The sequence below is a fragment of the Ictalurus punctatus genome, chromosome 26, assembly GCF_001660625.3.
Source record: "Ictalurus punctatus breed USDA103 chromosome 26, Coco_2.0, whole genome shotgun sequence".
NCBI classification, from domain to species: domain Eukaryota; kingdom Metazoa; phylum Chordata; class Actinopteri; order Siluriformes; family Ictaluridae; genus Ictalurus; species Ictalurus punctatus.
This window is the reverse complement of record NC_030441.2, coordinates 1,407,209-1,434,478: the sequence shown is the minus strand read 5'-3', so window position 1 is coordinate 1,434,478 and position 27,270 is coordinate 1,407,209. Positions and strand designations below refer to the sequence as shown.

The following is a 27,270-nucleotide window of genomic DNA, read 5'->3' as shown; positions in this document are numbered from 1 at the left end:
TTTCCCGTCTCTCTGAAGCTTTCTCGCTGTGTCAGATCAAACCTCTTGGACCTTGTCTCTTGGGGTTCCTCTGGTTTTCTCCAGTTCCTTGCTTTAAAAAAAAAAACTTGTTTACTTATTTCCTTTGTAAGTCGGTCCTCTCTGACCTTTTTATTTTCCAGTTTACTCCTCGTGAGCGTTTGGCTAGGCCCACTCCATGGTCTGTTTGTGCAGGGTTGGTAGTTCACTGCGCTGCATGTTGGTCTCTCCATCCTCCAGCCTCAGGTTCAAGCCCAGTGTGGCGTAACCCTTTGTTTCCGCCTTTTTAGAGGTGTTCTGCCTTAAGTTTATTTCCAGAGGCCTAGCCCTAATTACTGAGAGAGTAGTTAGTCAGAGTTCCTTGGTAGTTAATGAAAGAGGATTCGTTCTTTGGATGTTTTAGTCCTGCATATTTATGTATGAACTATGAAACAGTATTGTACATTACTCGTGTTTGTGTTATTTGTATCTGTCAAAACATGTTTAGTGTAATGGTATAAATCTTAAAAAACAAGTAGGACCAAATGTCATTAATTTAATGGAATATGAAAAGTCCAGAGTGCAGTAGGAATGTGACAGCGACAGAAACACAAACCAGTTATGATTACAGTAGAAGAAATTAGCTTTACTTTAATAATGTACTTTAGACACAATTTCATGCTTTTTCACTGTCCTAAATACTCTGCACTGGTGTAGGGGTGGAAAAGAACAACAACAACAACAAAAAAGCCTTCACTCAGATTTCTCACTAGGGTTTTGGTCTTCCAGAGCATCGTTGGCGAGATTCACGATCTGATCGAGCGCCTTGAGGATCAGAACATCCATGTCATTGTTCGTATCCACCTCCTCGTGGTAGTTCTTCACAGGGAAGATGTTGCTCAGTGGAATACCCAGCAGATTACTACACACCTGCATCTGAAAATATTTATTAAAAAAAAAAAAACAACAACAATGAATCTAACAATTTATTTAACTGATAAATTATCAAATCTACCACAATTATAACAAATCACAAGTTGCAGAACGGAACTTTATTTAACTCCTTAACCAGATGCACTGACAAACTTTTTGCTGTTTATAGTTGACAACAACATCTAATAATATTTAATAATTAGATCTACTTCAGTTTTTGGCGTTTGTTACTTTCCAGAAGTTCACTAGACTCGTTATCAGAACCTACTGCGAAGCGGAGAAACAGTGCTGCTGTGAGATCAATCTGGGATCCATTTCATTTTAATGCCTTTATGACTTCCAGGAAGATTTACTTTTACTTTGTGCTGTGTGAAAGTAAATATTCTAATATGGTGATATTGAGCTCTATTTGATTAAAAAAAGAGCCCAATAAATAGAACTGCCTTCTATTCATATCAGTATTTACATTCATTGAGAACATATCTGTTCAATCCCAATATTGTAATCAGTTACAATCCTAATATACACCATTTAATTAGACAATTACCTTTTCTTTGATCTTCTTGCTGGTGTAGACCTTTCTTAGGTCCTGTTTAACCAGAGGGCAGGCTTCATCCACTTTTGTCAAGATGATAACTTGAGGCAAATCTGTACAATAGGATGAACAGTTTATTATCTACAATAAGACTAAAACAGGAATTCTAATATGATATGAAGATGGTTTTCCTATAACAGCACGTCCTGCAGTGTTTAATTCTTATCACAGTCATTTATCACTGATTACAATTTTTATTAATTAAAGTTTTAACTTTAATTAATTAACAGTTTCTCTTACGAGCCTCTCTCTTTATTTTCTCCCCTGATGTTAAGTTAAAAACCACAGCTTGTCGTGTTCCTGAGAAACCACTAATCATAATCTCCTCTGTCCTGAAGATCAGAAAACTCTGTTGCAGCTTTACCTCTGACTGTTACAAAGTGTTGAAACTGGAGACTCCTTCCATAGAACAAATAAAAGTCCCTGTGTGAGTTGTTACTATAGAAACTATTAGAATGAACGGATTAATCTAAACTTGTGATTTGTTTTGCAGTCAGAACTACAGTCAGGGCTGCTGTTATAGAAAAACAGTCAACACCTTTGGACCAAATCACACACAGTGGTATGTTTTTGGGGAATAATTGTGCCAATATATAAAAAAAAAACAATTCGAGATGATTCTAAACTATAATAACAGTACTTACTATACTCTGAAGCCACCTCACGAATCTCTTTCATCTTTTGAATAAGCTTTTGGTCCATGAGTGACACTTTGTTTGCAGATAGAACGTTGACCAGGCAGAAGGTTTGATCAGAAACTTTGGTATTTGTTTTGTAGTTGGAGTCCTTCTCAGACACGGGAGTAGCAGGATTAAACTGCAAATTGGTGAAAGAATAAATATTACAGATGTTTTACTGTGCAAAAATCAGTGTAGGTTACTACAGAGCTACAGCTGTACTATAAAGACTGACTACATGAACAGTATTCTAACGTCATATATATTAACATTATATACCGTAACAATGCTAAAAATAACTGTTTTGTCTCATACTGTGAGAGTAAAATGTTCCCCTCACTTTATATCCTTCCTCAAGAAACCCCTTTAAGGCTGTGATGATGTCCTGTACATGTGCGCCTTGTTCATTGGCAGGTTCAAGTCCCATGACGTCATTGAACACAAAAGGTAAACGGGAGCCGTCCTTCCCCTTGATATGATGGGTTTTGTACTGTAAGAAAAAGACACAAATTGTATATGATTCTGACTCAGGATCAAATTCCATATTAAACACAATATTGAACTGTACAGTGCTGTGCCTCGTTAAGAGCTGAGGTCCACACACTAAGGCTTTCAGGGTGTTTAAAAAAATTTTTTAAAGGCATGTCATTAGACCACTCCAATGTTCGACTGAAGCGAGCCATAGACCGACTTTTTCAAGAGGACCAGGGATTGTATCTCTGAATCAGTCCTGAGCTTGAAAACTTTTGTCTGGAAGTGTGAAAATGACCTTAGTTTAAATCAAACTGGTTTATCTGTCTGCATAAAGAAATCAAACCAGTGAATATATTGAAGTTGTACTTACAATTTTTGTGAAACTGGTTCCAGATGTTGCATCAACAAGAGCCCCACTGGTGATTCGCTCTTGGAAAGCATTATTGACTGAATTTATAAAGCTGGACTTTCCTGCTCCAACTTCACCAACTATCAGAAGCCTGACAAACTTAACATCAGAACTGCAGAGCTTAAAGTTCCTCAGTTTCTCTCCTAAACTGTCTTTGTTCCTATCAAAAACACAAAACGTCACAGAAGGATCGTACCATCCTGCCACTTAATTTCCTGGCAGTTAGTGACTGAAGAAGAACTTTTAATTAAGAAGAAGTCAATAATTGTCAATAATAAAAGAAAATCAGAATATGTCACACTGATACAGTAAGTGAGCAGAAATGGACAGTTTTGTGAAAATCTAACAGGATTTGAGGCTGAAATATGAACATTTCTTTATGGAATTTAATACAACTCACCCCCAATGCATTATCCTCCATGGCTTATCAAATTCTTAAAAGCAAACAAAAAAATAGTGTTACCCTGGTTACAGTTTTGCATTTATATGTGAAATACAGTTAACATGTAAGTTTCTAAGTTAATGAACATGCGGTGTGTTCAGTATATTTCCATGTTTTAAAAAGAAAATGGACCTGATTGCTAGACACATACACTTTTGTCTTTATACAAGGATTTTTACAACAGAGACACTGCAACAAGTTTACTCCTGTTTTTACATTTGTTGTTGTTGTTGTTATAAATGGATAGTTTTTCATCCCAGAAATTCTAATCTATCTATAAAGCATGAGAAACGCATCAGTGTTAAACCTGTTCCAAATAATGTTCATTTTATGCTGTGCTCCATGATTTTAGTCGAGTCACATCACGTACACCTGCGTTACACATTCTCACTCCTAGATTAACTCCCATAACTGGGAAAATATATTCATTAATAACTAGGCTAAATCGGGAGTAAATAATAAACCGTATCAGTATGTAATATTAAGGTTGACATATTGATCATCATCCGATAAATATTATAAGACTAAGACTCGCCTGGAGGCGGTGGAGGTGTTTGAGGTCGTTGAAGTGTAGACTCAGACTCTCCCATTTTATTCAGTTCACTGAATCCAGATGAACAATGCTGATGAGAAAAGCAGATTTTGTAATGTAAGAAAAGGTTTTTAATGTTCCAGCAAAAAATTAATAAATAAATAAAATAATAATTAAAAAGTTTTATATACATAGAAAATATGTGTGTGTGTGTGTGTGTGTGTGTGTGTGTGTGTATGTGTGTGTGTGTGTGTGTGTGTGTGTGTTTGTCTGTGTGTGTGTGTGTGTGTGTGTGTGTGTAGTAATACAAATAAAAATAACTCCAAATTCAATGCTACAGAGTTTAATTTTGCTTGTTAATTAAGATTTGTAAAGATGTACTCACAGCTTCTGACTGCGTCGACTGTTAGAGCAGCTTCCCAGGTCCCCACTTTTATACCTTGTTTTTGAACCCTATTCTACTTTCACTTTCTGTCCAGACACACACACACACACACACACACACACACACACACACACACACACACACACACACAGATGCACACACACACCTTTCTTGAAAGAGCATGATTTACTGTAAACTGAAACTGAAAGTTGTTCACATCGTTTCACCGTTATTTTTACACCCTTAAACATGATCTTACTCTTTACAGGAAGTCAGGTCATTTCCGGGTGCACTCCTTGTGTGTTTACATCAGCTGCTGTTGTGCAGTTTTGTAGTAGTGGTCTTATATTAATGTCTTATATTAATGAAGCGTTTTAACACCTCAGGTACAGTTTATTTAAATAATACAGAAATTAATAATCATGCAAATAATGACAACGGCCTCAAAAGTAAACAATCTGTTGTTTCATTCAGACAGTTCTAATACAATATTACATATTTGTAGATGTTATGTTTTGTGCTGCAAAAGGTTATTAAAATGCACTTAAATCTGTAATTAATGGTGACAGCACGAAAAGCAAGGCACGATTTCAAACCACAGACCAAAGAACTTGGCTAACATGCTAATTCTGCTGATTTTCAAATCTGATTTCCCAACAGCTGATCTGCTGGACTGAAGGACTGAGGAGTGAGACATCCTGGTCAGAGTCTTACATTTACGGTGTATTAACTCCGAAAGGGAGTGAAATCTTTGTCTTATTCAAACTGTAACTAAAGTAACATAACATAATCGAATATATTCCATAAAGACAGAATATTACATTACTCTTATTTTAGCGATGCATACTTAGTACCCTTCTCCATTTAGGAATAACTGTAATCCTAATGTGTTTTTAATGCTTTGTAAAGCACTCTGTGTTGCACTAATGCCACTGAGGCGTTTGGGATCCGAGTTCTTACTCAGATTTTTCACCAGAGGTCAGAGATGTCTTTTTTTTTCAGTGCGTCACAGGCGACGCTCACGATCTGATCCAGTGCTTTGAGAATCAGAGCATCCATATCATCGTCTGTGTCCATCTCCTCATGGTAGTTTTTAACAGGGAAGATGTGGTTCACTGGAATACCCAGCAGATTCCTGCACGTCTCCATCTAGAAAAATACAAACATATAACGTCTGATGCTGACGACCATAAATATTAGGAAAGAAATAAAACACAAGGGAAAAATGTAAAAGTCTCTGTATTTTTGTTACTCTGTAAGTGGTTACTCTAGAAATAGTGAAGAATTAGATTGAGACTCATTAATATAAACCTGTGTTTTATCTTGTGGCTGGAACTACTGTTAGAGTTCCTGTTATAAAAGATTCATTAATTCCTTCTGACCAATCGAGCATTCAGTACCACTGTGGGTTAAATAATATTAACATTAAATTGTAGATACTGGATTGTTGCCCGTGGAACCTAGCATATCTCATAGCAGAAGTTTAAATTGTAAATACATTTTAAAAAATTTAAAGACATTTGCAGTGCTGGTGACGTTAAAAAAAAAAAAAGTTTGTTCTCCAGTGATTAGTGGCAACGTTAATCAAACGTTTAGTCTTGAAGTTCTCCTTGTTGTGTGCTGAACTGAGGCTAAGCCGCTGTGTCAGACCAAACCTTTTGGACTTTTGTCATTTGGGGCTCCTCTGATTTTCTCCAGTTCCTTGTGACACGTTACCTTGCGAGGAGACAAGCGCGGGCAGGGCAGCAGCAGGGAGACGCGGAAATCATCGGCGTGAGAAGTCCGTGACGACTTACAATGTCCAGTCAACATAGCGTAAACAATCGGAAAGGGGTAATCCAGAGAATCGTGGTCAGGTACGAGAAAGGAATCCGTGAACCTGGGAAATCCGAAACGTAAACAAAGACTTGGTAGAATGGCAGCACTGAAGATACTGAGCGTTTACTTCGCACTGAGCTGTCGTTAACGAGGTCTTATATAACCTTGGGCGAAGCACAGGTGTTTGCAGTCAGTACTCTGGCAAACTCGAGCGCAGGCGTGGACAGGAAGTGTAGTTCTCTTCGGTGCTGTAGCCGCAAGTTCGCCATGGCGCAACAGAGCCTCCCACAAAGGGCTCACTCCGGGAGATGGATTCCTCCGAGGTCTTCCTCTCCTCCGGGGTCCCAGTCACTCTGGGTGAGCAAAATGAAAGTCCTCGCGCAATTGTACTTCCAGAATGTCCCGGGATGGGATCCAGCACTGCTCCTCTGGGCCGTAACCCTCCCAGTCTACCAGATACTCAAGTCCTCCTCTCCTACATCTAGAGTCCAAGATCTCGTGGACACGGTAGGCTGGGCGGCCCTCAATCTCTAGTGGTTCCGGTGGCGAGTCCTCCGGAACCACTGTGGCCAAGGGACCCGGCGTCACCGGCTTGAGGAGAGAGACATGGAATGACGGGGCGATGCGGCTGTGCTTTGGTAGGTCCAGGCGGTACGTGACCTTGTTAATCTGCTTCAGGATCTGAAAGGGGCCGATATACTTGCGTTTCAGTTTCCTACTCGAGAGTGGCAACTTCAGGTCTCTCGTGGAAAGTCTATCCCCGGGTTGGTAGTTGGGGTGACTCCTGCAGCGCCTGTCTGCCTTTTGTTTGGCGATGTGGGAGGCCTGCATCAACTGTTGATGGGCACGTTCCCAGACCTGCTCACTCTGGCGGAACCACTCATCTACTGCTGGTGAGTCAGTAGTGGAGGCGTTCCAGGGATACAAAGGCGGCTGATAACCCAAGACACACAGGAAAGGGGTGAGCTGGGTGGTGGAATGTCGTAGGGAGTTTTGTGCATATTCCGCCCACGGGAGGAAGTGACTCCAGTCCTCTGGTTTGGTGGCGCAAAATGTTTGAAGTAACCGTATGACTTCCTGATTAGCCCATTCTGCCTGTCTGTTGGCCTGGGTGTGAGAACCGGATGTGAGGTTAACGGTCACTCCCATTTTCTCCATAAACTGGCCCATATTCGAGATGTGAATTGCGGCCCCCTGTCACTCACAATCTCCTCCAGGATGCAAAAGTAGCGGAAAACATATTGGAACAGTAATTCGGCTGTGGCAAAGGCCGATGGAAGCTCTGGAAGCGGAATCAGGCGTAGCGATTAGGAAAACCAATCCACGACCACCAGTATCAGCATGTTACCTTGAGACTCTGGCAGATCTGTGATGAAGTCTAGAGCCAGATGTGACCATGAGCATATGGGTATGGGAAGCGGGACCAGCTTTCTGGCCGATAGGGCCCGAACATGTGGACACAATAAGTGCGATGAGCTCCCGGATGCCCTGTTGCAAGTGTCGTATGGGCCAAGTTCCAAACGATAGCATGTGGGCACGAATTGTCTCCCAGGAGGACAGACTGTCGGGACTCGTGATTTGGGGAAGCGAGCTAAGGCCTGATCTAGAACTCACTCTATGCTGCCAACAACACTGGAGGGGGGCATGATATACTCTTCATGGTTTGCTCGACATTCAGGAGAGTGGATTTGGGACAGAGCATCAGCCTTCGAGTTCTTTGTTCCCGGCCTGTATGATAGAGTGAACTGGAACCGGGAAAAGAACAGAGACCAGCGTGCTTGGCGGGGCGTGAGCCGCTTGGCGGTTCTCAGGTACTCTAGATTTTTATGGTCAGTGTAAATCATGAACGGATGGTCGGCCCCCTCCAGCCAGTGTCTCCACTCCTCTAGGGCCAACTTGACGGCCAGGAGCTCACGGTTCCCCACATCATAATTTCGTTCAGCGGGCAACAGTTTACGTGAGAAGAATGCCACGGGGTGCAACTTGGGTCTGTCCCAAAACCTCTGAGTCAGTACGGCCCCCACCCCGTCGTGTCAACCTCCACGACGAACGGTTTCGAGGGATCTGGGTGTCGGAGGATGGGGCCATAGTGAATGCCCGCTTGAGCTTGTCCAGAGCTCATTGGCCATCGGGGTCCCAACTAAGTCACCGAGGCTTACCCCGCAGGAGGGACGTCAAGGGTTGTGCCATTTTACTGAAGTCCCGGATGAATCGCTGATAAAAGTTTGCGAAGCCAAGGAAGCGTTACAATTCCTTGATGGTTCGGGGAGTGGGCCACTCCACCACCGCCTGAACCTTGCGTTTGTCCATGGCGACCCCTTCCGGACTAATGACATACCCCAATAAAGAAATGGTGCGCTGGTGGAACTCGCACTTCTCAGTCTTTACATATAGCTGATACTGCAGCAGGCAGTGCAACACCTGTCGGACATGCCTGGTGTGCTCTTCATAGGATGTCGAACACACTAGGATGTCATCGATGTAGGCGACGACGCACCGCCCAAGCATGTCCCTCAGGATGTCATTGATCAGGTTCTGGAAGACTGAGGGAGCATTAGCGAGCCCATACGGCATGACCAGGTACTCATAGTACCCTGAGGTGGTGCTAAAGGCCGTCTTCCACTCATCTCCCTCCCTGATGCGGATCAGATTGTAAGCACTGCGTAAGACTAACTTCGTAAAAAAGGTCGCGGACCTTAGCTGTTCCAGGGCCACGGGTACTAGAGGCAGAGGATAACAGTACTTCACTGTTACCTGGTTGAGACCCCGATAATCAATGCATGGTTGAAGACCCCTCCTTTCTTCTGAACAAAAAAGAATCCGGCGGACACGGGAGACGTGGACGGCTGAATATACAACTGTTGGAGAGCCTCCTGAATATATTCCTCCACGGCCTGGTGTTCATCTTGGAGAGTGGGTACATGCGGACCCACGGTGGGCTAGCTCCAGGGAAGAGGTCTATGGCGCAGTCGTAGGGCCTGTGTGGTGGTAAGCCGCTTGCCCTTTCATTGCTAAACACCTCACTGAGTTCACGATATTCTAGCGGGACTGTGACAGGGACATGAGACAGGGGACTCTCCACCGTCGTGGTGGCCATGGGGACTGTAGGGCCAGTCAAGCAGTGTTGTAGACAGTATGGAGACCACTTGGTGACCTGTTTGTCCGCCCACAATAGCTGAGGATTGTGACATTCGAGCAAGGGCAGGCTGAGAATAATGGGGTACCTAGTGGAAATGGTGACGTACAGGACGAGGGTCTCGTGGTGAAGGGCACTAATTTGTAGGTTGATCGGAGCGGTTCAGTGTGATATGACCCCGCCCCCTATTGGGGACCCGTCGATCGATCGAACCTCCCGAGGTTGGAGTAGGGGCCTTATTGGGAGGCCGAGAGTCTATACCGTTCTCTCATCTAAGTTCTCAGCTGCTCCGGAGTCAATGAGCGCTGCAAGGAAAACAGACTGGACAGAATGTCTGATCACCACAGGTAAGACAAAGACATGAGAGTTAAAGAAATGGACTGGACTCCCCCGAGGGGTTGACAAGGTTGGCTGGCTGTGCTCCTCTCGTTTTCCCGTGGCCTCCTATGTGGACACTGGCGAACGACGTGGGTGTTCTCACCGCAGTGGAAGCACCGCGACTATCTTCATCGTCTCTCTCTCTTTCTCGTGGATTCGGGTGCGACCAAGCTGCATGGGTTCCTCTGATGGGGCTGGCTCGGATGGAACAGTGCTCCACCGAGCGGGACGGTTCGTACGGCGTACACGATCCAGCCTCACTGCCAGGTCGATGATATCATCAAGGGTCAGCTGTTCACCCCGGCATGACAACTCCCGAACCAGCTCAGGATTGAGCCCCTGACGGAACGCGGTTTTCAACGCCAGCTCATTCCATCCGCTTCTTGTAGCGATGGTACGGAACTCCAATGCGTAGTCTACCATGTCATGTGAGCCCTGCATGATCGCCAGGAGTTCCTGGCCAGTCTCCCAGCCGTCAGGGGAATGGTCAAAGGCATGTCAGAAACGGGAGAAGAGGTCCACTAGCGATGGTCTTTGCCCGCCCCCTCATTCCCACTCCGCCGTAGCCCATTCCAGGGCGCGTCCTGTGAGTAGCTCCATGAAATGGGTGAGCTTGCGTGCTTCCGGCATCTCCGGGTGGCTCTCAAAGAACATTTGGCACTGCAGTATGAAGCCCTTGCATCACCCCGGCGCACCAGCGTAGTGCTCCGGTGTGGGTCATGGTGGACAGTGTAACACTGGACGTTAGCAGCCTAGGCGCTCCAATCTCTGGGTCAGTTCTACTATCTGAGCCTGCTGTGCATTTATCGCGCAGTTTTGCTAGGTGCGTTGCCAGTCTGAGTTACCCACTGCCTCCATAGACGGCGAAGTAATCTGTCACATTACCTTGCGAGGAGACAAGCGCGGGCAGGGCAGCAGCAGGGAATTGCAGAAATCGTCGCCGTGTTCAGTCAACGTAGCGTAAACAATCTGAAAGCGGTAATCCAGAGAATCGTGGTCAGGTACGAGAAAGGAATCCGTGAACCAGGGAAATCCAAAATGTAAACAAAGGCTTGGTAGAACGGTAGCGTTGAAGATACTGAGCGTTTACTTCACACCGAGCTGTCGTTAACGAGGTCTTATATAACCTTGGGCGAAGCGCAGGTGTTCGCACTCAGTACTCTGGCGAACTCGAGCGCAGGCGTGGACGGGAAGTGTAGTTCTCGTCGGCAATGTAGCCGCGAATTCGCCGTGGCATAACACCTTGCTTAGAAAAAAGAAAACCAAAAAAAGGCTTCAGTTTACATATTTCCAGCCTCAGGTTCAAGCCCAGTGTAGCGTAACCCTTTGTTTCCCCCTCTTTGGAGGTGTTCTTCCTTAAGTTTATTTCCCGAGGCCTAGCCCTAATTACTGAGAGAGTAGTTAGTCGGTGTTCCTTGGTAGTTAATGAAAAATGATTCGTTCTTTGGATGTTTTAGTCCTGCATACTTATGTATGAACTATGAAACAGTATTGTACATTAATCGTGTTTGTGTTATTTGTATCTGTCAAAACATGTTTAGTGTAATGGTATAAATCTTAAAAAATAAGTAGGGCCAAACATCATTATATTTATTAACTTAATGGAATATAAAAAGTCCAGAGTGCAGTAGGAACGTGACAGCGACAGAAACACAAACCATTTATGATTACAGTAGAATAAATTAGCTTTACATTAATAATTTACTTTAGACACAATTTCATGTCTTTTCACTGTCACAAATACTCTGCACTGGTGTAGGAGTGGAAAAGAACAAAAAAAAGCCTTCACTTGGATTTCTCACTAGGGTTTTGGTCTTCCAGGGCATCGTTGGCGAGATTCACGATCTGATCGAGCGCCTTGAGGATCAGAACATCCATGTCATCGTTCGTATCCACCTCCTCGTGGTAGTTCTTCACAGGGAAGATGTTGCTCAATGGAATACCCAGCAGATTACTACACTCCTGCATCTGAAAATATTTATAAAAAAAGCAACAATGAATCAAACAATTCATTTAACTGATAAATTATCAAATCTACCACAATTATAACAAATCACAAGTTGCAGAACAGAACTTTATTTAACTCAAACAGATGCACTGACAAGCTTTTTGCTGTTTATAGCTGACAGCAACATCTAATAATATTTAATTATTAGATTTACTTCAGTTTTTGGGGTTTGTTACTTTCCAGAAGTTCACTAGACTCGTTATCAGAACCTACTGTGAAGCGGAGAAACAGTGCTGCTGTGAGATCAATCTGGGATCCATTTCATTTTAATGCCTTTATGACTTCCAGGAAGATTTACTTTTACTTTGTGCTGTGTGAAAGTAAATATTCTAATATGGTGATATTGAGCTCTATTTGATTAAAAAAAGAGCCAAATAAATAGAACTGCCTTCTATTCATATCAGTATTTACATTCATTGAGAACATATCTGTTCAATACCAATATTGTAATCAGTTACAATCCTAATATACACCATTTTATTACACAATTACCTTTTCTTTGATCTTCTTGCTGGTGTAGACCTTTCTTAGGTCATCTTTAACCAGAGGGCAGATTTCATCCACTTTTGTCAAGATGATAACTTGAGGTAAATCTGTACAATAGGATGAACAGTTTATTATCTACAATAAGACTAAAACAGGAATTCTAATATGATATGAAGATGATTTTCCTATAACAGCACGTCCTGCAGTGTTTAATTCTTATCACAGTCATTTATCACTGATTACAATTTTTATTAATTAAAGTTTTAACTTTAATTAATTAATTAACAGTTTCTCTTACGAGCCTCTCTATTTATTTTCTCCCCTGATGTTAATAAGATAAAAACTACAGCTTGTCGTGTTCCTGAGAAACCACTAATCATAATCTCCTCTGTCCTGAAGATCAGAAAACTCTGTTGCAGCTTTACCTCTGACTGTTACAAAGTGTTGAAACTGGAGACTCCTTCCATAGAACAAATAAAAGTCCCTGTGTGAGTTGTTACTATAGAAACTATTAGAATGAACGGATTAATCTAAACTTGTGATTTGTTTTGCAGTCAGAACTACAGTCAGGGCTGCTGTTATAGAAAAACAGTCAACACCTTCGGACCAAATCACACACAGTGGTATGTTTTTGGGGAATAATTGTGCCAATATAAAAAAACATTTCAAGATGATTCTAAACTATAATAACAGGACTTACTATACTCTGATGCCACCTCACGGACCCGTTTCATCTTTTGAATAAGCTTTTGGTCCATGAGTGACACTTTGGTTGCAGGTATAATGTTGACCAGGCAGAAGGTTTGATCAGAAACTTTGGTATTTGTTCTGTAGTTGGAGTCCTTCTCAGACACGGGAGTAGCAGGATTAAACTGCAAATTGGTGAAAGAATAAATATTACAGATGTGTTACTGTGCAAAAATCAGTGTAGGTTACTACAGAGCTACAGCTGTACTATAAAGAGTGACTACATGAACAGTATTCTAACGTCATATATATTAACATTATATACCGTAACAATGCTAAAAATAACGGTTTTGTCTCATACTGTGAGAGTAAAATGTTCCCCTCACTTTATATCCTTCCTCAAGAAACCCCTTTAAGGCTGTGATGATGTCCTGTACATGTGCGCCTTGTTCATTGGCAGGTTCAAGTCCCATGACGTCATTGAACACAAAAGGTAAACGGGAGCCGTCCTTCCCCATGATATGATGGGTTTTGTACTGTAAGAAAAAGACACAGATTGTATATGATTCTGACTCAGGATCAAATTCCATATTAAACACAATATTGAACTGTACAGTGCTGTGCCTCGTTAAGAGCTGAGGTCCACACACTAAGGCTTTCAGGGTGTTTAAAATTTTTTTTTCAAAGACATGTCATTGGACCACTCCAATGTTCGGCTGAAGCGAGCCATAGACCGACTTTTTCAAGAGGACCAGGGATTGTATCTCTGAATCAGTCCTGAGCTTGAAAACTTTTGTCTGGAAGTGTGAAAATGACCTTAGTTTAAATCAAACTGCTTTGTCTGCATTAAGAAATCAGACCAGTGACCAGATCTTGAGAAGTCGTACTTAAAATTTTTGTGAAAGTGGTTCCAGTTGGTGCATCAACAAGAGCCCCACTGGTGATTCGCTCTTGGAAAGCATTATTGACTGAATTTATAAAGCTGGACTTTCCTGCTCCAACTTCACCAACCATCAGAAGCTTGACAAACTTTACGTCAGAACTGCAGAGCTTAAAGTTCCTCAGTTTCTCTCTTAAACTGTCTTTGTTCCTATCAAAAACACAAAACGTCACACAAGGATCGTACCATCCTGCCACTTAATTTCCTGGCAGTTAGTGACTGAAGAAGAACTTTTAATTAAGAAGAAGTCAATAATCGTCAATAATAAAAGAAAATCAGAATATGTCACACTGATACAGTAAGTGAGCAGAAATGGACAGTTTTGTCAAAATCTAACAGGATTTGAGACTGAAATATGAACATTTCTTTATGGAAGTTAATACAACTCACCCCCAAGGCATTATCCTCCATGGCTTATCAAATTCTTAAAAACAAAGAAAAAAATAATGTCACCCTGGTTACAGTTTTGCATTTATATGTGAAATACAGTTTACATGTAAGTTTCTAAGTCAATGAACATGCAGAGTATTCAATATATTTCCATGTTTAAAAAAAATGGACCTGATTGCTAGACACATACACTTTTGTCTTTATACAAGGATTTTTACAACAGAGACACTGCAACAAGTTTACTCCTGTTTTTACATTTGTTGTTGTTGTTGTTGTTATAAATGGATAGTTTTTCATCCCAGAAATTCTAATCTATCTAGAAAGCATGAGAAACGCATCAATGTTAAACCTGTTCCAAATAATGTTCATTTTATGCTGTGCTCCATGATTTTAGTCGAGTCACATCACGTACTCGTGCATTACACATTCTCAATCCTAGATTAACTCCCATAATTGGGAAAATAAATTAATTAATAACTAGGCTAAATCGGGAGTAAATAATAAACAGTATCAGTATGTAATATTAAGGTTAACATATTGATCATCATCCGATAAATATTATAAGACTAAGAATCACCTGGAGGCGGTGGAGGTGTTTGAGGTTGTTGAGGTGTAGACTCAGACCCTCCCATTTTATTCAGTTCAATGAATCCAGATGAACAATGCTGATGAGAAAAGTAGATTTTGCAATGTAAGAAAAGGTTTTTAATGTTCCAGCAAAAAATAAATAAATAAATAAAATAATAATAAAAAAGTTTATATATATACAACTTTCAGTTTACAGTAAATCATGCTCTTTCAAGAAAGGTGTGTGTGTGCATCTGTGTGTGTGTGTGTGTGTGTGTAGTCATACAAATAAAAATAACTCCAAGTTTAATTTTGCTTGTTAATTAAGATTTGTAAAGATGTACTCACAGCTTCTGACTGGGTCGACAGTTAGAGCAGCTTCCTCAGTCCCCACTCTTATACCTTGTTTTTGAACCCTATTCCACTTTCACTTTCTGTCCAGACACACACACACACACACACACACACACACACACATACACACACACACACACAGATGCACACACACACCTTTCTTGAAAGAGCATGATTTACTGTAAACTGAAACTGAAAGTTGTTCACATCGTTTCACCGTTATTTTTACACCCTTAAACATGATCTTACTCTTTACAGGAAGTCAGGTCATTTCCGGGTGCACTTTGTGTGTGTTTACATCAGCTGCTGTTGTGCAGTTTTGTAGTAGTGGTCTTATATTAATGTCTTATATTAATGTAGAGTTTTAACACCTCAGGTACAGTTTATTTAAATAATACAGAAATTAATAATCATGCAAATAATGACAACGGCCTCAAAAGTAAACAATCTGTTGTTTCATTCAGACATCTCTAATACAATATTACATATTTGTAGATGTTATGTTTTGTGCTGCAAAAGGTTATTAAAATGCACTTAAATCTGTAATTAATGGCGACAGCACGAAAAGCAAGGCACGATTTCAAACCACAGACCAAAGAACTTGGCTAACATGCTAATTCTGCTGATTTTCAAATCTGATTTATAAACAGCTGATCTGCTGGACTGAAGGACTGAGGACTGAGACTGACATGTGAGACATCCTGGGCAGAGTCTTACATTTACGGTGTATTAACTCTGAAAGGGAGTGAAATCTTTGTCTTATTCTAACTGTAACTAAAGTAACATAACATAATCGAATATTGCATATGCATATGTAGGGGAGCCTACAAAGTCTATTCGGTAAAGACTTTTATTTTGATATTGCGATGACGTGTACACCGCCATTTTGTGCGAAGAGAGGCGGGGTGAGAGGGAATTAGAGCAGCGGCGGGAGTTGAGCAGATGAGTGAACTTCGGGAATATTACAGAAGTACAAAAAGTTCAGTTTAGACCCCTGACGTGTTCCAGAGACACAGTACGTCGTTTCTAAAAATCAGTTTGTCTTTAACGAGTCTGTTCTAGAAGGCGATGAAACGGGTTTTCCTTCGTGTTTGTGTGTGTGGAGCGGGGAAATAGGCCGGTTACCGCTTATAGAGTTATTAGCTGTTATTAGTCGAATACTCCAGTGTTTTCTTTGTTTCACATAAAGTTTTGTTTTGGTTGTTCAAACGAACTCAAAACGTAACGGATGCCATTACTTATGGTGTGAGAAGAGTTGGCTGACTTATCGGATAGGGTCGTGTATTGTCCGTTTTCTCCACTGGATCTCCGTTAGCCGGGATTGCGGCCTCGCTGGATCAAGCTTCAGTCTTGAGCGTGAGCACGATCGCTAAGGGTCATTGGGTGGAGAGACATTACTCTGCCCTCTGCTGGACATTCAGCGCCTCATCCAAGTTATGAGTGCTGATGGACATTATGCTTCCCATCTTCAACTGAACACTGGTAAGCAAGTGTCGTGTTTTCTTCCTAAGGGATAAAGACCAAACTATACTGACCTTGTTATCTATACACACACTTCAGGTGGCTGCTGTGCTACAGAACAAATCCTGAAGCTCACCTCATCTTGAGCATCACTGTGTTGCAACACGATGGATACCAACATACAACCACAAGCTGTACAGAGACTAAAAGCACTGGGTGAGGGGACTAGGATCCTGTTGCTCACTCAATCTTCCTTAGTTAAGTTTTGAATAATTCCCCTACAATGTGGTTGTACATAGCCTTCCACCACACATACTTGGTACCCTTCTCCATTTAGAAATAACTGTAATCCTAATGTGTTTTTAATGCTTTGTAAAGCACTCTGTGTTGCACTAATGCCACTGAGGCGTTTGGGATCCGAGTCCTTACTCAGATTTTTTGCCAGAGGTCAGAGATGTTTTTTTTCTCAGTGCATCGCAGGCGACGCTCACGATCTGATCCAGTGCTTTGAGAATCAGAGCATCCATGTCATCGTCTGTGTCCATCTCCTCATGGTAGTTTTTAACAGGGAAGATGTGGTTCACTGGAATACCCAGCAGATTCCTGCACGTCTCCATCTACAAAAATACAAACGTATAATGACTGATGCTGAAGGCCAGTGAGGGCTTTCTATGATTATTTCACTTTTTTTCTGTGATCAGTTCTTGGCTAGTAGCCCTGGGAGGACTATCTGACTGGGAGGATGAAATGTCAGGACATCGGATTTAACAAAACCCTGTCTATTTCCACACTGTCTACAGCAACATGATAAAGAAAACTGGTCCCGAGGCCCCAAAATATATTAATTCATTGTAACACAAACGCCAACAAAAAAGTCTCTCTCTTCTTATTTTGCTACTCTGTAAGTTGTTACTATAGAAATAGTGAAGAATTAGAATGACTCTCATTAATATAAACCTGTGGTTTATCTTGTGTCTGGAACTACTGTCAGAGTTCCTGTTATAAAAGATTCATTAATACCGTCTGACCAATCGAGCATTGAGTACCACTGTGGTGTAAATAATATTAACATTAAATTGTAGATACTGGATTGTTGCCAGTGGAACATCTCATAGCAGATGTCCATCCATCCATCTTCTACCGCTTACTCCTTTTCAGGGTCGCAGGGGAACCTGGAGCATATCCCAGGGAGCATCAGGCACAAGGCAGGGTACACCCGGGACAGGGTGCCAGTCCATCGCAGGGCACAATCATATACACATTCACACACCCATTCATACACTACGGACACTGTAGACACGCCAATCGGCCTACCATACATGTCTTTGGACTGGGGGAGGAAACCGGAGTACCCGGAGGAAACCCCCACAGCACGGGGAGAACATGCAAACTCCACACACACAGGGCCCCGGCTCATAGCAGATGTTTCAATTGTAAATACATTGTTTTATTAAATAAAAGTATATTTGTAGAATTTGTGCTGGTGACATGTAAAAAAAACTAACAACCAATTTTTCTTTGTCCCCTCAGTGATGAGTAGCAACCAGCTCCACCTGTGACTGTACTGAAAGGCTTGAAGGGCTTCTTACATGCTAAACGGTGTCAAGCAGGGTTGTGTCCTGGGGCCGACCCTGTTCAGCCTCATGTTCTCCGCAATGCTGGTTGACGCCTTTGGAGACGGTGATGCTGGGATAGGCATCAAGTACCGCACAGATGGTAATCTGTACAACCTCAGTGTGCTCCAAGTGAAAACCAAGGTTTCGACAGACATCATCAGGGACTTCCTCTTTGCTGATGACCGTGCCCTTAACAATAGCACAGAAACGGACATGCAACGCAGCGTTAACAGGTTTTCTAGTGTCTGCACAAACTTCCTTCTCACCATCAACACCAAGAAGACTGAGGTCATGCTTCAGCCAGCCCAGGGAAGCCTTATACAGAGTCCAACATCACTGTCAATGGTCAGAGACTGAAAACAGTGACCAAGTTCACCTCGGCAGCACGTTGTCACAAAATGCCACAATAGATGACGAAGTTAACGTCCGCATTGCGAGAGCCAGCTCAGCTTTCGGGAGATTGTATGCCAAGGTTTGGAACCGAAGAGGCATCAGCATCCAGACCGAGCTGAAAGTGTACAGGGCAGTTGTGCTCCCCACACTGCTGTATGCATGCGAAACGTAGACAGTGTACCAACGTCATGCCAGGAAACTGAACCATTTTCACACCACCAGTCTCAGGAAAATCCTTGGCATCAAGTGGCAGAACAAAGTCCCAGACACTGTGGTTCTCAATCAAGCAGGCCTCCTAAGCATCTTCACCATCTTGATGATGACCCAGCTACGCTGGGCAGGACGTGTGATACGCATGATAGACCAACGTCTACCAAAGAGACTCCTCTATGTCAAGGTCAGCGTTGCCAAGAAGGCTAAAAGAAACGCTTCAAAGATACCCTTAAAGCCTCACTGAAAGCGTTTAACATCAATCCTGCCTCCTGGGAACAGACTGCATTGGATCGTGACACCTGGCGCTCCTCCATCCACAAGGGCTCTTTGCTGTGTGAGATAAATTGGAAAGCTGCAGCCGAACGAAAGAGGCAAGCCAGAAAAACCCGTGCCAGCAACCTTCCCAGAGACGTCCACCCCATCCCCTGTCCAACCTGCCTTAGGACTTTACGTGCAAAGATTGGCCTGACCAGCCATCTACGCATGCTTCATCTCTGATGACAAAATGGTCTTCGTCGCCACGACGGACAACTAAGAAGAACTAGGAAGTTCTCCTTGTTGAGTGCTGTATTGAGGCTAAGCCGGTAATTTTGTAAATACTCTCGAGTTTATCTCTGAGGTTTCCCGTCTCTCTGCAGCTTTCTCGCTGTGTCAGATCAAACCTCTTGGACCTTGTCTCTTGGGGTTCCTCTGGATTTCTCCAGTTCCTTGCTTTAAAAAAAACTTGTTTACTTATTTCCTTTGTAAGTCGGTCCTCTCTGACCTTTTATTTTTCAGTTTACTCCTCGTGAGCGTTTGGCTAGGTCCACTCCATGGTCTGTTTTTGCAGGGTTGGTAGTTCACTGCGCTGCATGTTGGTCTCTCAATCCTCCAGCCTCAGGTTCAAGTCCAGTGTGGCGTAACCCTTTGTTTCCCCCTCTTTGGAGGTGTTCTTCCTTAAGTTTATTTCCCGAGGCCTAGCCCTAATTACTGAGAGAGTAGTTAGTCAGAGTTCCTTGGTAGTTAATGAAAGAGGATTCGTTCTTTGGGTGTTCTAGTCCTGCATATTTATGTATGAACTATGAAACAGTATTGTACATTACTCGTGTTTGTGCTATTTGTATTTGTCAAAACATGTTTAGTGTAATGGTATAAATCTTAAAAAATAAGTAGGACCAAACATCATTATATTTATTAATTTAATGGAATATAAAAAGTCCAGAGTGCAGTAGGAACGTGACAGCGACAGAAACACAAACCAGTTATGATTACAGTAGAATAAATTAGCTTTACTTTAATAATGTACTTTAGACACAATTTCATGTCTTTTCACTGTCCTAAATACTCTGCACTGGTGTAGGGGTGGAAAAGAACAACAACAAAAAAAAGGTCTTCACTCAGAGTTCTCACTAGGGTTTTGGTTTTCCAGAGCATCGTTGGTGAGATTCACGATCTGATCGAGCGCCTTGAGGATCAGAACATCCATGTCATTGTTTGAACTTGAGTTCGTGCATGGCCAGGAAGTGTAGTTCTTGTCGGCCATGTTTGTATTTGGCACTGCATTCTGGGAATTGCAGTTGCGAGTTCACCACAATGTGACACTAATATACACCATTTAATTACACAATTACCTTTTCTCTGATCTTCTTGCTGGTGTAGACCTTTCTTAGGTCCTCTTTAACCAGTTTGCAGGCTTCGTCCTCTTTTGTCAAGATGATTACGTGAGGCAAATCTGTACAATAGGATGAATACCTGCAGTGATTAATTCTTATCACAGTCATTTATCACTGATTACAATTTTTATTAAATAAGTTTTATTAATTAGATGCATTCAGTGTTGTGGAACATCCACGATAGAAGTTATCTTCTGTTATCGCTTCTGCTCTCGCAGCTATAAACATTTTCTCTTACGAGTCTCTCTTTATTTTCTCCCCTGATGTTAAGATAAAAATCACAGCTTGTCGTGTTACTGAGAAACCACTAATCATAATCTCCTCTGTCCTGAAGATCAGAAAACTCTGTTGTAGCTTTACCTCTGACTATAATAACAGGACTTACTATACTCTGAAGCCACCTCACGGATCCGTTTCATCTTTTGAATAAGCTTTTGGTCCACACTTTGTTTGCAGGTATAATGTTGACCAGGCAGAAGGTTTGATCAGAAGTTTTGGGGTTTTTGTTGTAGTTGAAGTCATTCTCAGACGTGGGAGTAACAGGATTAAACTGCAAATTGGTGAAAGAATAATTATTACAGATGTTTTACTGTGCAAAAATCAGTGTAGGTTACTACAGAACTCCAGCTGTACTATAAAGACTGACTACATGAACAGTATTCTAACGTCATATATATTAACATTATATACGGTAACAATGCTAAAAATAACTGTTTTGTGTCATATTGGGAGAGTAAAATGTTCCCCTCACTTTATATCAGGGGTGTCCAAACTTTTTTTAGTGAGGGCCAAATATAGAAAAATAAACAAAGGGCCGGGCCACACACTAGAGGTGAAATATTGACACATGAATACGAACAAACAGTTTAGGGTTTAAAATTTAAAATGAATAAAGAACTGTTTATTATTAAAGTAAAAAGTGTGACATGAATTAAATACAATGTCAGTTGTGTGTGTTTGCAAAGAGTCAGGTTAATAACTGGAACTGCACTGCCCGTGCAGTGGAACGAACAGGCCTGTAGGTGGCACAGGTGTCGTAACTGTGTGTCTATTTCTAACTCACCTATAATGTGAAGAACGTTGCACTCAGTGGGAGCAGTGATGCTGTCCTTTGGATTGAAGGATGGCTGAAATGTCAGGAGAAAGTTTGGTGGTTGAGACATGAAGGACTTCACAGAGATGGCTATCAGCCATTCTGGTTCTCAATCTGCTTTTGTTCTGATTTAACAGAGAAAATGCTTGTTCACAGATGTATGTTAAGCCGAACAGGCTCATCATTCTTTTTGTGTGGCGTCTCATCAGAGGAAACTTGGCACTATCCAAACTCTGATAGAAGTCAAGGGGGGAGAGAAGCTGATGTTGACTCTTCAGAGAATCATCGCATTGCATTTCAATCAGTTCTAACTGCAGACTCTCTTCCACTTCTTCTGCATCCACCAGGAAGGGGGTCGAGAACAGCTTGATTTGTTTTTCAATGACAGAAAAATCTTGGAAACGCATGTTGAATTCTGTCACGAGAGATGCACAGACACATTTCCCCTTTTTATCAGAAAGGTCGGCCTTTGGAAAAGCAGACTTGATTTCAGACAGCACAGGGAAGTGTGCAGCATTAAAGCTTTGTAGTTGCGTCTCAAACAGGCGGAGCTTTACACAGAGGGCTTTCATGTGCGCATACAGGTGTGGCACCAGCTGTTCTTTGCCTTGTAGGTTCTTGTTCAGTGTATTCAGATGATGAGTAAGATCAACTAAAGATGCCAGGTTGGCTAGCCACAGAGGGTCACTCGGTTCATGAAGAGGTCGGCCCTTTTCTTTCACAAACCGATCGATTTCTGATCTCATCGAATAAAACCGCTGCGGCACATAGCCGTGGCTCAGCCAGCGCACCTCAGAGTGGTAGAATACATCCCCGTATTCAGCATCCACAGAAATTCTCTGTGGTACAGACCTCTAGCTCGAATTATGTTGACAGTTTTTACAACAGTATTCATCACATCGCCCAGCTGGACAGTCTTCGCACACAGTGCTCTTGGTGGATTATACAGTGCATCCTAAAAGCCTCACCTCCGCTCTCTTTTACCTTGGCGCACACCATCGATGCCATTCCTTTACGATCGCCCGTCATGGCCGGAGCTCCATCCGTTGTTACTCCACAGAGCTTGTCCCATTTAAGCCGCATCTTTTCAACTGCCTCTGACACAGCTTCAAAAATATCTCTACCCGTCATTGTGCCTTTTAGGCTTATATCAAGCAGCTCCTCAGTACAACAAAAATTATCATCAACAGCTGTGCAGTGTCTGTAGCATCTGTGCTCTCATCGCATGCTATCGAGTAAAAATCAAAAGCACAAGCTTTGTCTCTCAGCTGAAGTTTCAAGTTAGCTGACAAGTCCTCGATTCTTCGCACCACTGTATTTCTGGATAAGCTCACGTTGTTGAAATCCTGCACTTTCTCCGGGCACATTATTTCTGCGACTTTGATGAGGCACTGCTTTATGAAACCACCGTCTGAGAACGGTTTGCTGTGCTGGGCAATAAGTTTAGCGACTTCATAGCTTGCTGTTGTGGCGTTTTCCTGGCACGGAAAAAAAACTTGTTGAGCTTGCAGGCTAGCTGCCATTTGCTTGACTTTCTGTGTTCGTTCGGCACCGGTGTACGATGTGTAGCTCTGATGTTTGGTTTCATAGTGCCGACGGACATTATAGTCTTTCATCACAGCAACATCTTCATTGCAAATCAAACAGACACACTTTCCATTGATTTCTTTGAAAAAATATTCATTTTCCCACCGTGTTTGAAATCTTCTACACTCACTTGCTATTTTTCATTTTTTGGGTGCTGCCATTTATGGTGACTCGTGGTAAAAGTTTTTCTTTGCTTAATTTTGTTTCGTAGCGGTAACAGTTGAGAAGCACCGTTTCCGTGGCTGGCTCCATCTAGTGTTGAAACTGAGAAGTGCAACAGAGTCGAGCTCAAGCTTCTAGTGTGGCCCATATTCAATTATATTTTCAGAATTTGCCACGGGCCAATAAAAACTGGACCGCGGGCCGTAGTTTGGACACCCCTGCTTTATATCTTTCCTCAAGAAACCCCTTTAAGGCTGTGATGATGTCCTTTACATGTGTGCCTTGACTATCATCAATATTAATGTTTATTTTATGCTGTGCTCCATGATTTTAGTCGAGTCACATCACGTACTCGTGCGTTACACATTCTCACTCCTAGATTAACTCCCATAACTGGGAAAATAAATTCATTAATAACTAGGCTAAATCGGGAGTAAATAATAAACAGTCTCAGTATGTACTATTAAGGTTAACATATCATCATCTGATTAAATATTATAAGACTAAGACTCCTGGAGGTGGTGATGGAGATGGTGGAGGAGAAATATATGGAGGAATTTTAGTCTCAGGCCCTCCCATTTTATTCAGTTCAATGAATCCAGTTGAACAATGCTGAAGGGAAAAAGTAGATTTTGACTGTTAGTTCCAGTAAAAAAAAAAAAGCTATAAATAATAATAATATATTAGAGATGCACCGATACTAAATTTCTCAGCCGATACCGATAAGCGATTATTCAGAGTGATATCGGCTGATACCCATAGTTCTGCCATCTGTTCCTTCTTTTAAATTAATAATAATTAATTGAAAAGAATTCTGAAGGAATTGCAAATAAAAACCTTATTCTGTCCATTTCAGCAAGTTGTTTCACGGTAACTGGTCTCATGAACAGAAAACACATTACTCGCATTAACAGGAACTCAATTCTGAAGATTAAAGTAAGATTTCTTCACTTATTGAATGTTATTAATTCATTAACATTGATTGAGATATACTACTTTACAAATATATTTTTATGTACAATATATATACTTTTTTTGCCAACTCGTCTTCATTTAAATCTTTCAACGTGTACTGGCCTTTTAATTCAGGGGGTTGGGGATCGACTCGACACTGAAACTCCTCCGTCGTAAAATTTACTTCTGTTATTAGTGCAGAGATGACCGACATTGCAGAGTTTACAAACTGCAGTTTTGTCATCATTCCACACAAGAGACGACATCTTTACACACAGCACGAAATCCATGTGTTTTCCCGCCCTCTTTTGATTGACAGGATATAATCGGCCCTGATCATCAGATGTTTTTAAACTTGTGTGTGTGTGTGTATGTTACAACCCACTATCTTTGGAATGGGAAGTTTTTTTGTGTGCAGGTCGAACTCCCTCCCAGAGTTTCCAGCCTGCCCTAGCCTGCCTTTCTCCTGCCTCCCAGGATGACAACCATATTTAAAGAGGAAGAGGAGTGAGAATTGTGTGACATGATGGAGGTGGTTACATGTGTTGGTGTTTAGAGATTGTGTTTGATTGTGATGCTTTATGCTATATTCTGACTGCTGTTCTGGTTTTTGACTTTGAGTTTGGTTGTCCCTGTACCCTTTTTGTTCATTCTATCCACCACTGTATATATGTTCACTTGGTTCACTGGAAATAGGGGTGTGGCTGCCATTTCTTTTGAGAGAGGGTCCTTTTTGTCTTTTTTTTTTTTTTTTTTTTTTTTTGCTTAGGTAGTTAGGGAAGTATCCTTGTATTTTATTTATTTTCCTTTAAGGTAAGATTGCTACCTAACAATAGAATTCTTTGTTTTCTATTATTTTGGCCTTGGCCCACCCTGAAGTTACGCCTGGTTTGGTTCCTTGTACAGTAATATGTATATAATTTTGTGTGTTACAATATACCACTTCTTTTTAACACAAACCTGGTTGTGTTGTTATTCCTGGCTTCCCTTATTTAAAGGTCAAATTCCATTGAATCCCGAGCTGGTTACTCTGTGCAGTCTAACCTAGACTGAGCCGTAACAGTGTAGTCATACAAATAAAAATAATTCCAAACAGCTTTGCAAACAGATTTGTAAAGATGTACTCACAGCTTCTGACTGGGTCGACTGTTAGAGCAGCTTCCCCAGTTCCCACTTTTATACCTTCAGTTTTTGAATCCTAGCACACTTTCTGTTTCTGACACACACACACACACACACGGACATGGACATGCACATGTAGCCTCTCATTTGGCCTCAATTCCAATGCAAATGGAAAGTAAAAGCATTTTACAAACACAAAAGGCCATAGATAATCATCTAGCTATCATTGGATAATATTAATGATCAACTTTGTTAAAAAATTATACAACACGGTTATTGAGCCCTGTAAGGTAATGTGCAGGGTGACTTCAGGTGAATTGGGACAATCCTGATAAGTGAAGATCAAAACTTTTCAGTTATTTTAAAAAGGCCTTGCATAGGAACTGTGATATAAATAACATCACTTAATTTCATGTGACATCATATAAGGGACCCTGTCCAGGGTGTACCCCGCCTTGTGCCCGATGCTCCCTGGGATAGGCTCCAGGTTTCCCCGTGACCCTGAAAAGGATAAAGCGGTATAGAAGATGGATGGATGGATCATATAAGGGCATCAGTTGGTCAGTAGTGGCTCAACGGTTACTGATTAGAAGGTTGATGGTTCAAGCCCCAGCATGCTGCCATTGTTGGGTCCTTGAGTTGAGCAAGGCCCTCGACCCTCTTTGCTCCAGGGTTGCTGTATCATGGCTGACCCTGCACTCTGACCCCGACTTCATAACGAGCGAGGATATGCCAAGAAAATAATTTCACCGTATGTACAAATTGTCATTTCAGCGTATTTGTAATGTGACAAATAAAGACATCTTTTTTCTTTTTTTTTTTTCTTTCTTTAATGGATTGTGGTCAGCGTCACACAGGAAGTGTGTCTCCAAAATTCTTGAGGTAAAAAAAAAAAAGTCACGTACGGCTTTACACGGTCATGATTAATATACAGTACTGATATATTTATGATGTGTATATACACAAAAATGCCTTTCAGTCAGTTTTGACACTATAACAAAACTCTGAACAGATTTTCTCTAACAAAAGAGGAAACGATGCCACGGTGTAATTTCATAGTTGTATTAGTTTTGTATCGGTGTGCAAATATTCATTTCCGTATTTGTATTCAGCCTTAAATCATCTTGAGTAATTTTTTTATAATTGCAAATACTTTTTTTTTTTAAATAAAATTTTATTTGCTGTATTTCTGCAGGAGAAATGTAAAACAAATCAGTAATTAATTGTAATTGTAATTGTAAACTACTCCAATAATGTAATGCAGAGGTTCTCAACCTTTTTGTAACTAAAGCCCCCCCAAGCCTTCCCTATCGTGTGACATGCCCCCCCCCCCCCCCCCCCCCCATATTGGAGTATATCTATTGGAGTATATCTATCATATTGGAGAATCTCCTGTTGTGAATTATGATCTCTTGAGCTTTGCTAGGTTAGGAGATTAGCAAGAGAGCTTTTAAGAAACCGCAGCTTAAGTCTAATGTCAGAACATTGTGCAACTGAGACGGTCTGATTTCTGATTTAACTTGTCTCTACACACACATAACTTAACCCTGAATATGCCCACAGATATCTACTACATGTACAGTACAATGTTTGAAATGAGGGTTTGAACCTAAACCATGCAAATGCAAACGCTTCAACGTGTGGGCCTGTTGAAAACAAGGTATGCTGTGCTTTATTCTATTTAATAATAATAATAATAATAATAATAATAATAATAATAAGTAATTGCAATTCCTTGTCCCATGTGCATAATACTGACTTAAACCGTGCAAACACCTGGAAACATTGATGAACGTTCTCACAAATCCT

The 27,270-nt window shown here is 41.5% G+C and overlaps 1 protein-coding gene across 5 annotated transcripts in view; it reads right to left on the bottom strand.

The window, feature by feature from the left end:
• The window catches only part of LOC108261261 (interferon-induced protein 44-like), a 30,318-nt gene that overhangs the window by 2,977 nt on the left and 71 nt on the right, over positions 1-27,270 (bottom strand). The window contains exons 2-12 of one of the 5 annotated variants that reach the window (XM_053676168.1): positions 25,468-25,555; positions 20,929-21,093; positions 20,502-20,602; positions 17,161-17,286; positions 14,865-14,952; positions 3,486-3,519; positions 3,047-3,245; positions 2,543-2,692; positions 2,170-2,341; positions 1,478-1,578; positions 534-933 (exon numbers count right to left, since the gene is read on the bottom strand). In XM_053676168.1, the coding sequence (XP_053532143.1) occupies positions 751-933; positions 1,478-1,578; positions 2,170-2,341; positions 2,543-2,692; positions 3,047-3,245; positions 3,486-3,519; positions 14,865-14,952; positions 17,161-17,286; positions 20,502-20,602; positions 20,929-20,962 (1,188 nt within the window). In that variant the 5' untranslated portion in view covers positions 20,963-21,093; positions 25,468-25,555 and the 3' untranslated portion in view covers positions 534-750. Of the gene's footprint in view, positions 1-533; positions 934-1,477; positions 1,579-2,169; positions 2,342-2,542; positions 2,693-3,046; positions 3,246-3,485; positions 3,520-14,287; positions 14,322-14,864; positions 14,953-17,160; positions 17,287-20,501; positions 20,675-20,928; positions 21,094-25,467; positions 26,610-27,270 lie in introns of those variants that run through there. The other 4 variants (XM_053676167.1, XM_053676166.1, XM_053676165.1 and 1 more) reach the window with 4 other exon arrangements.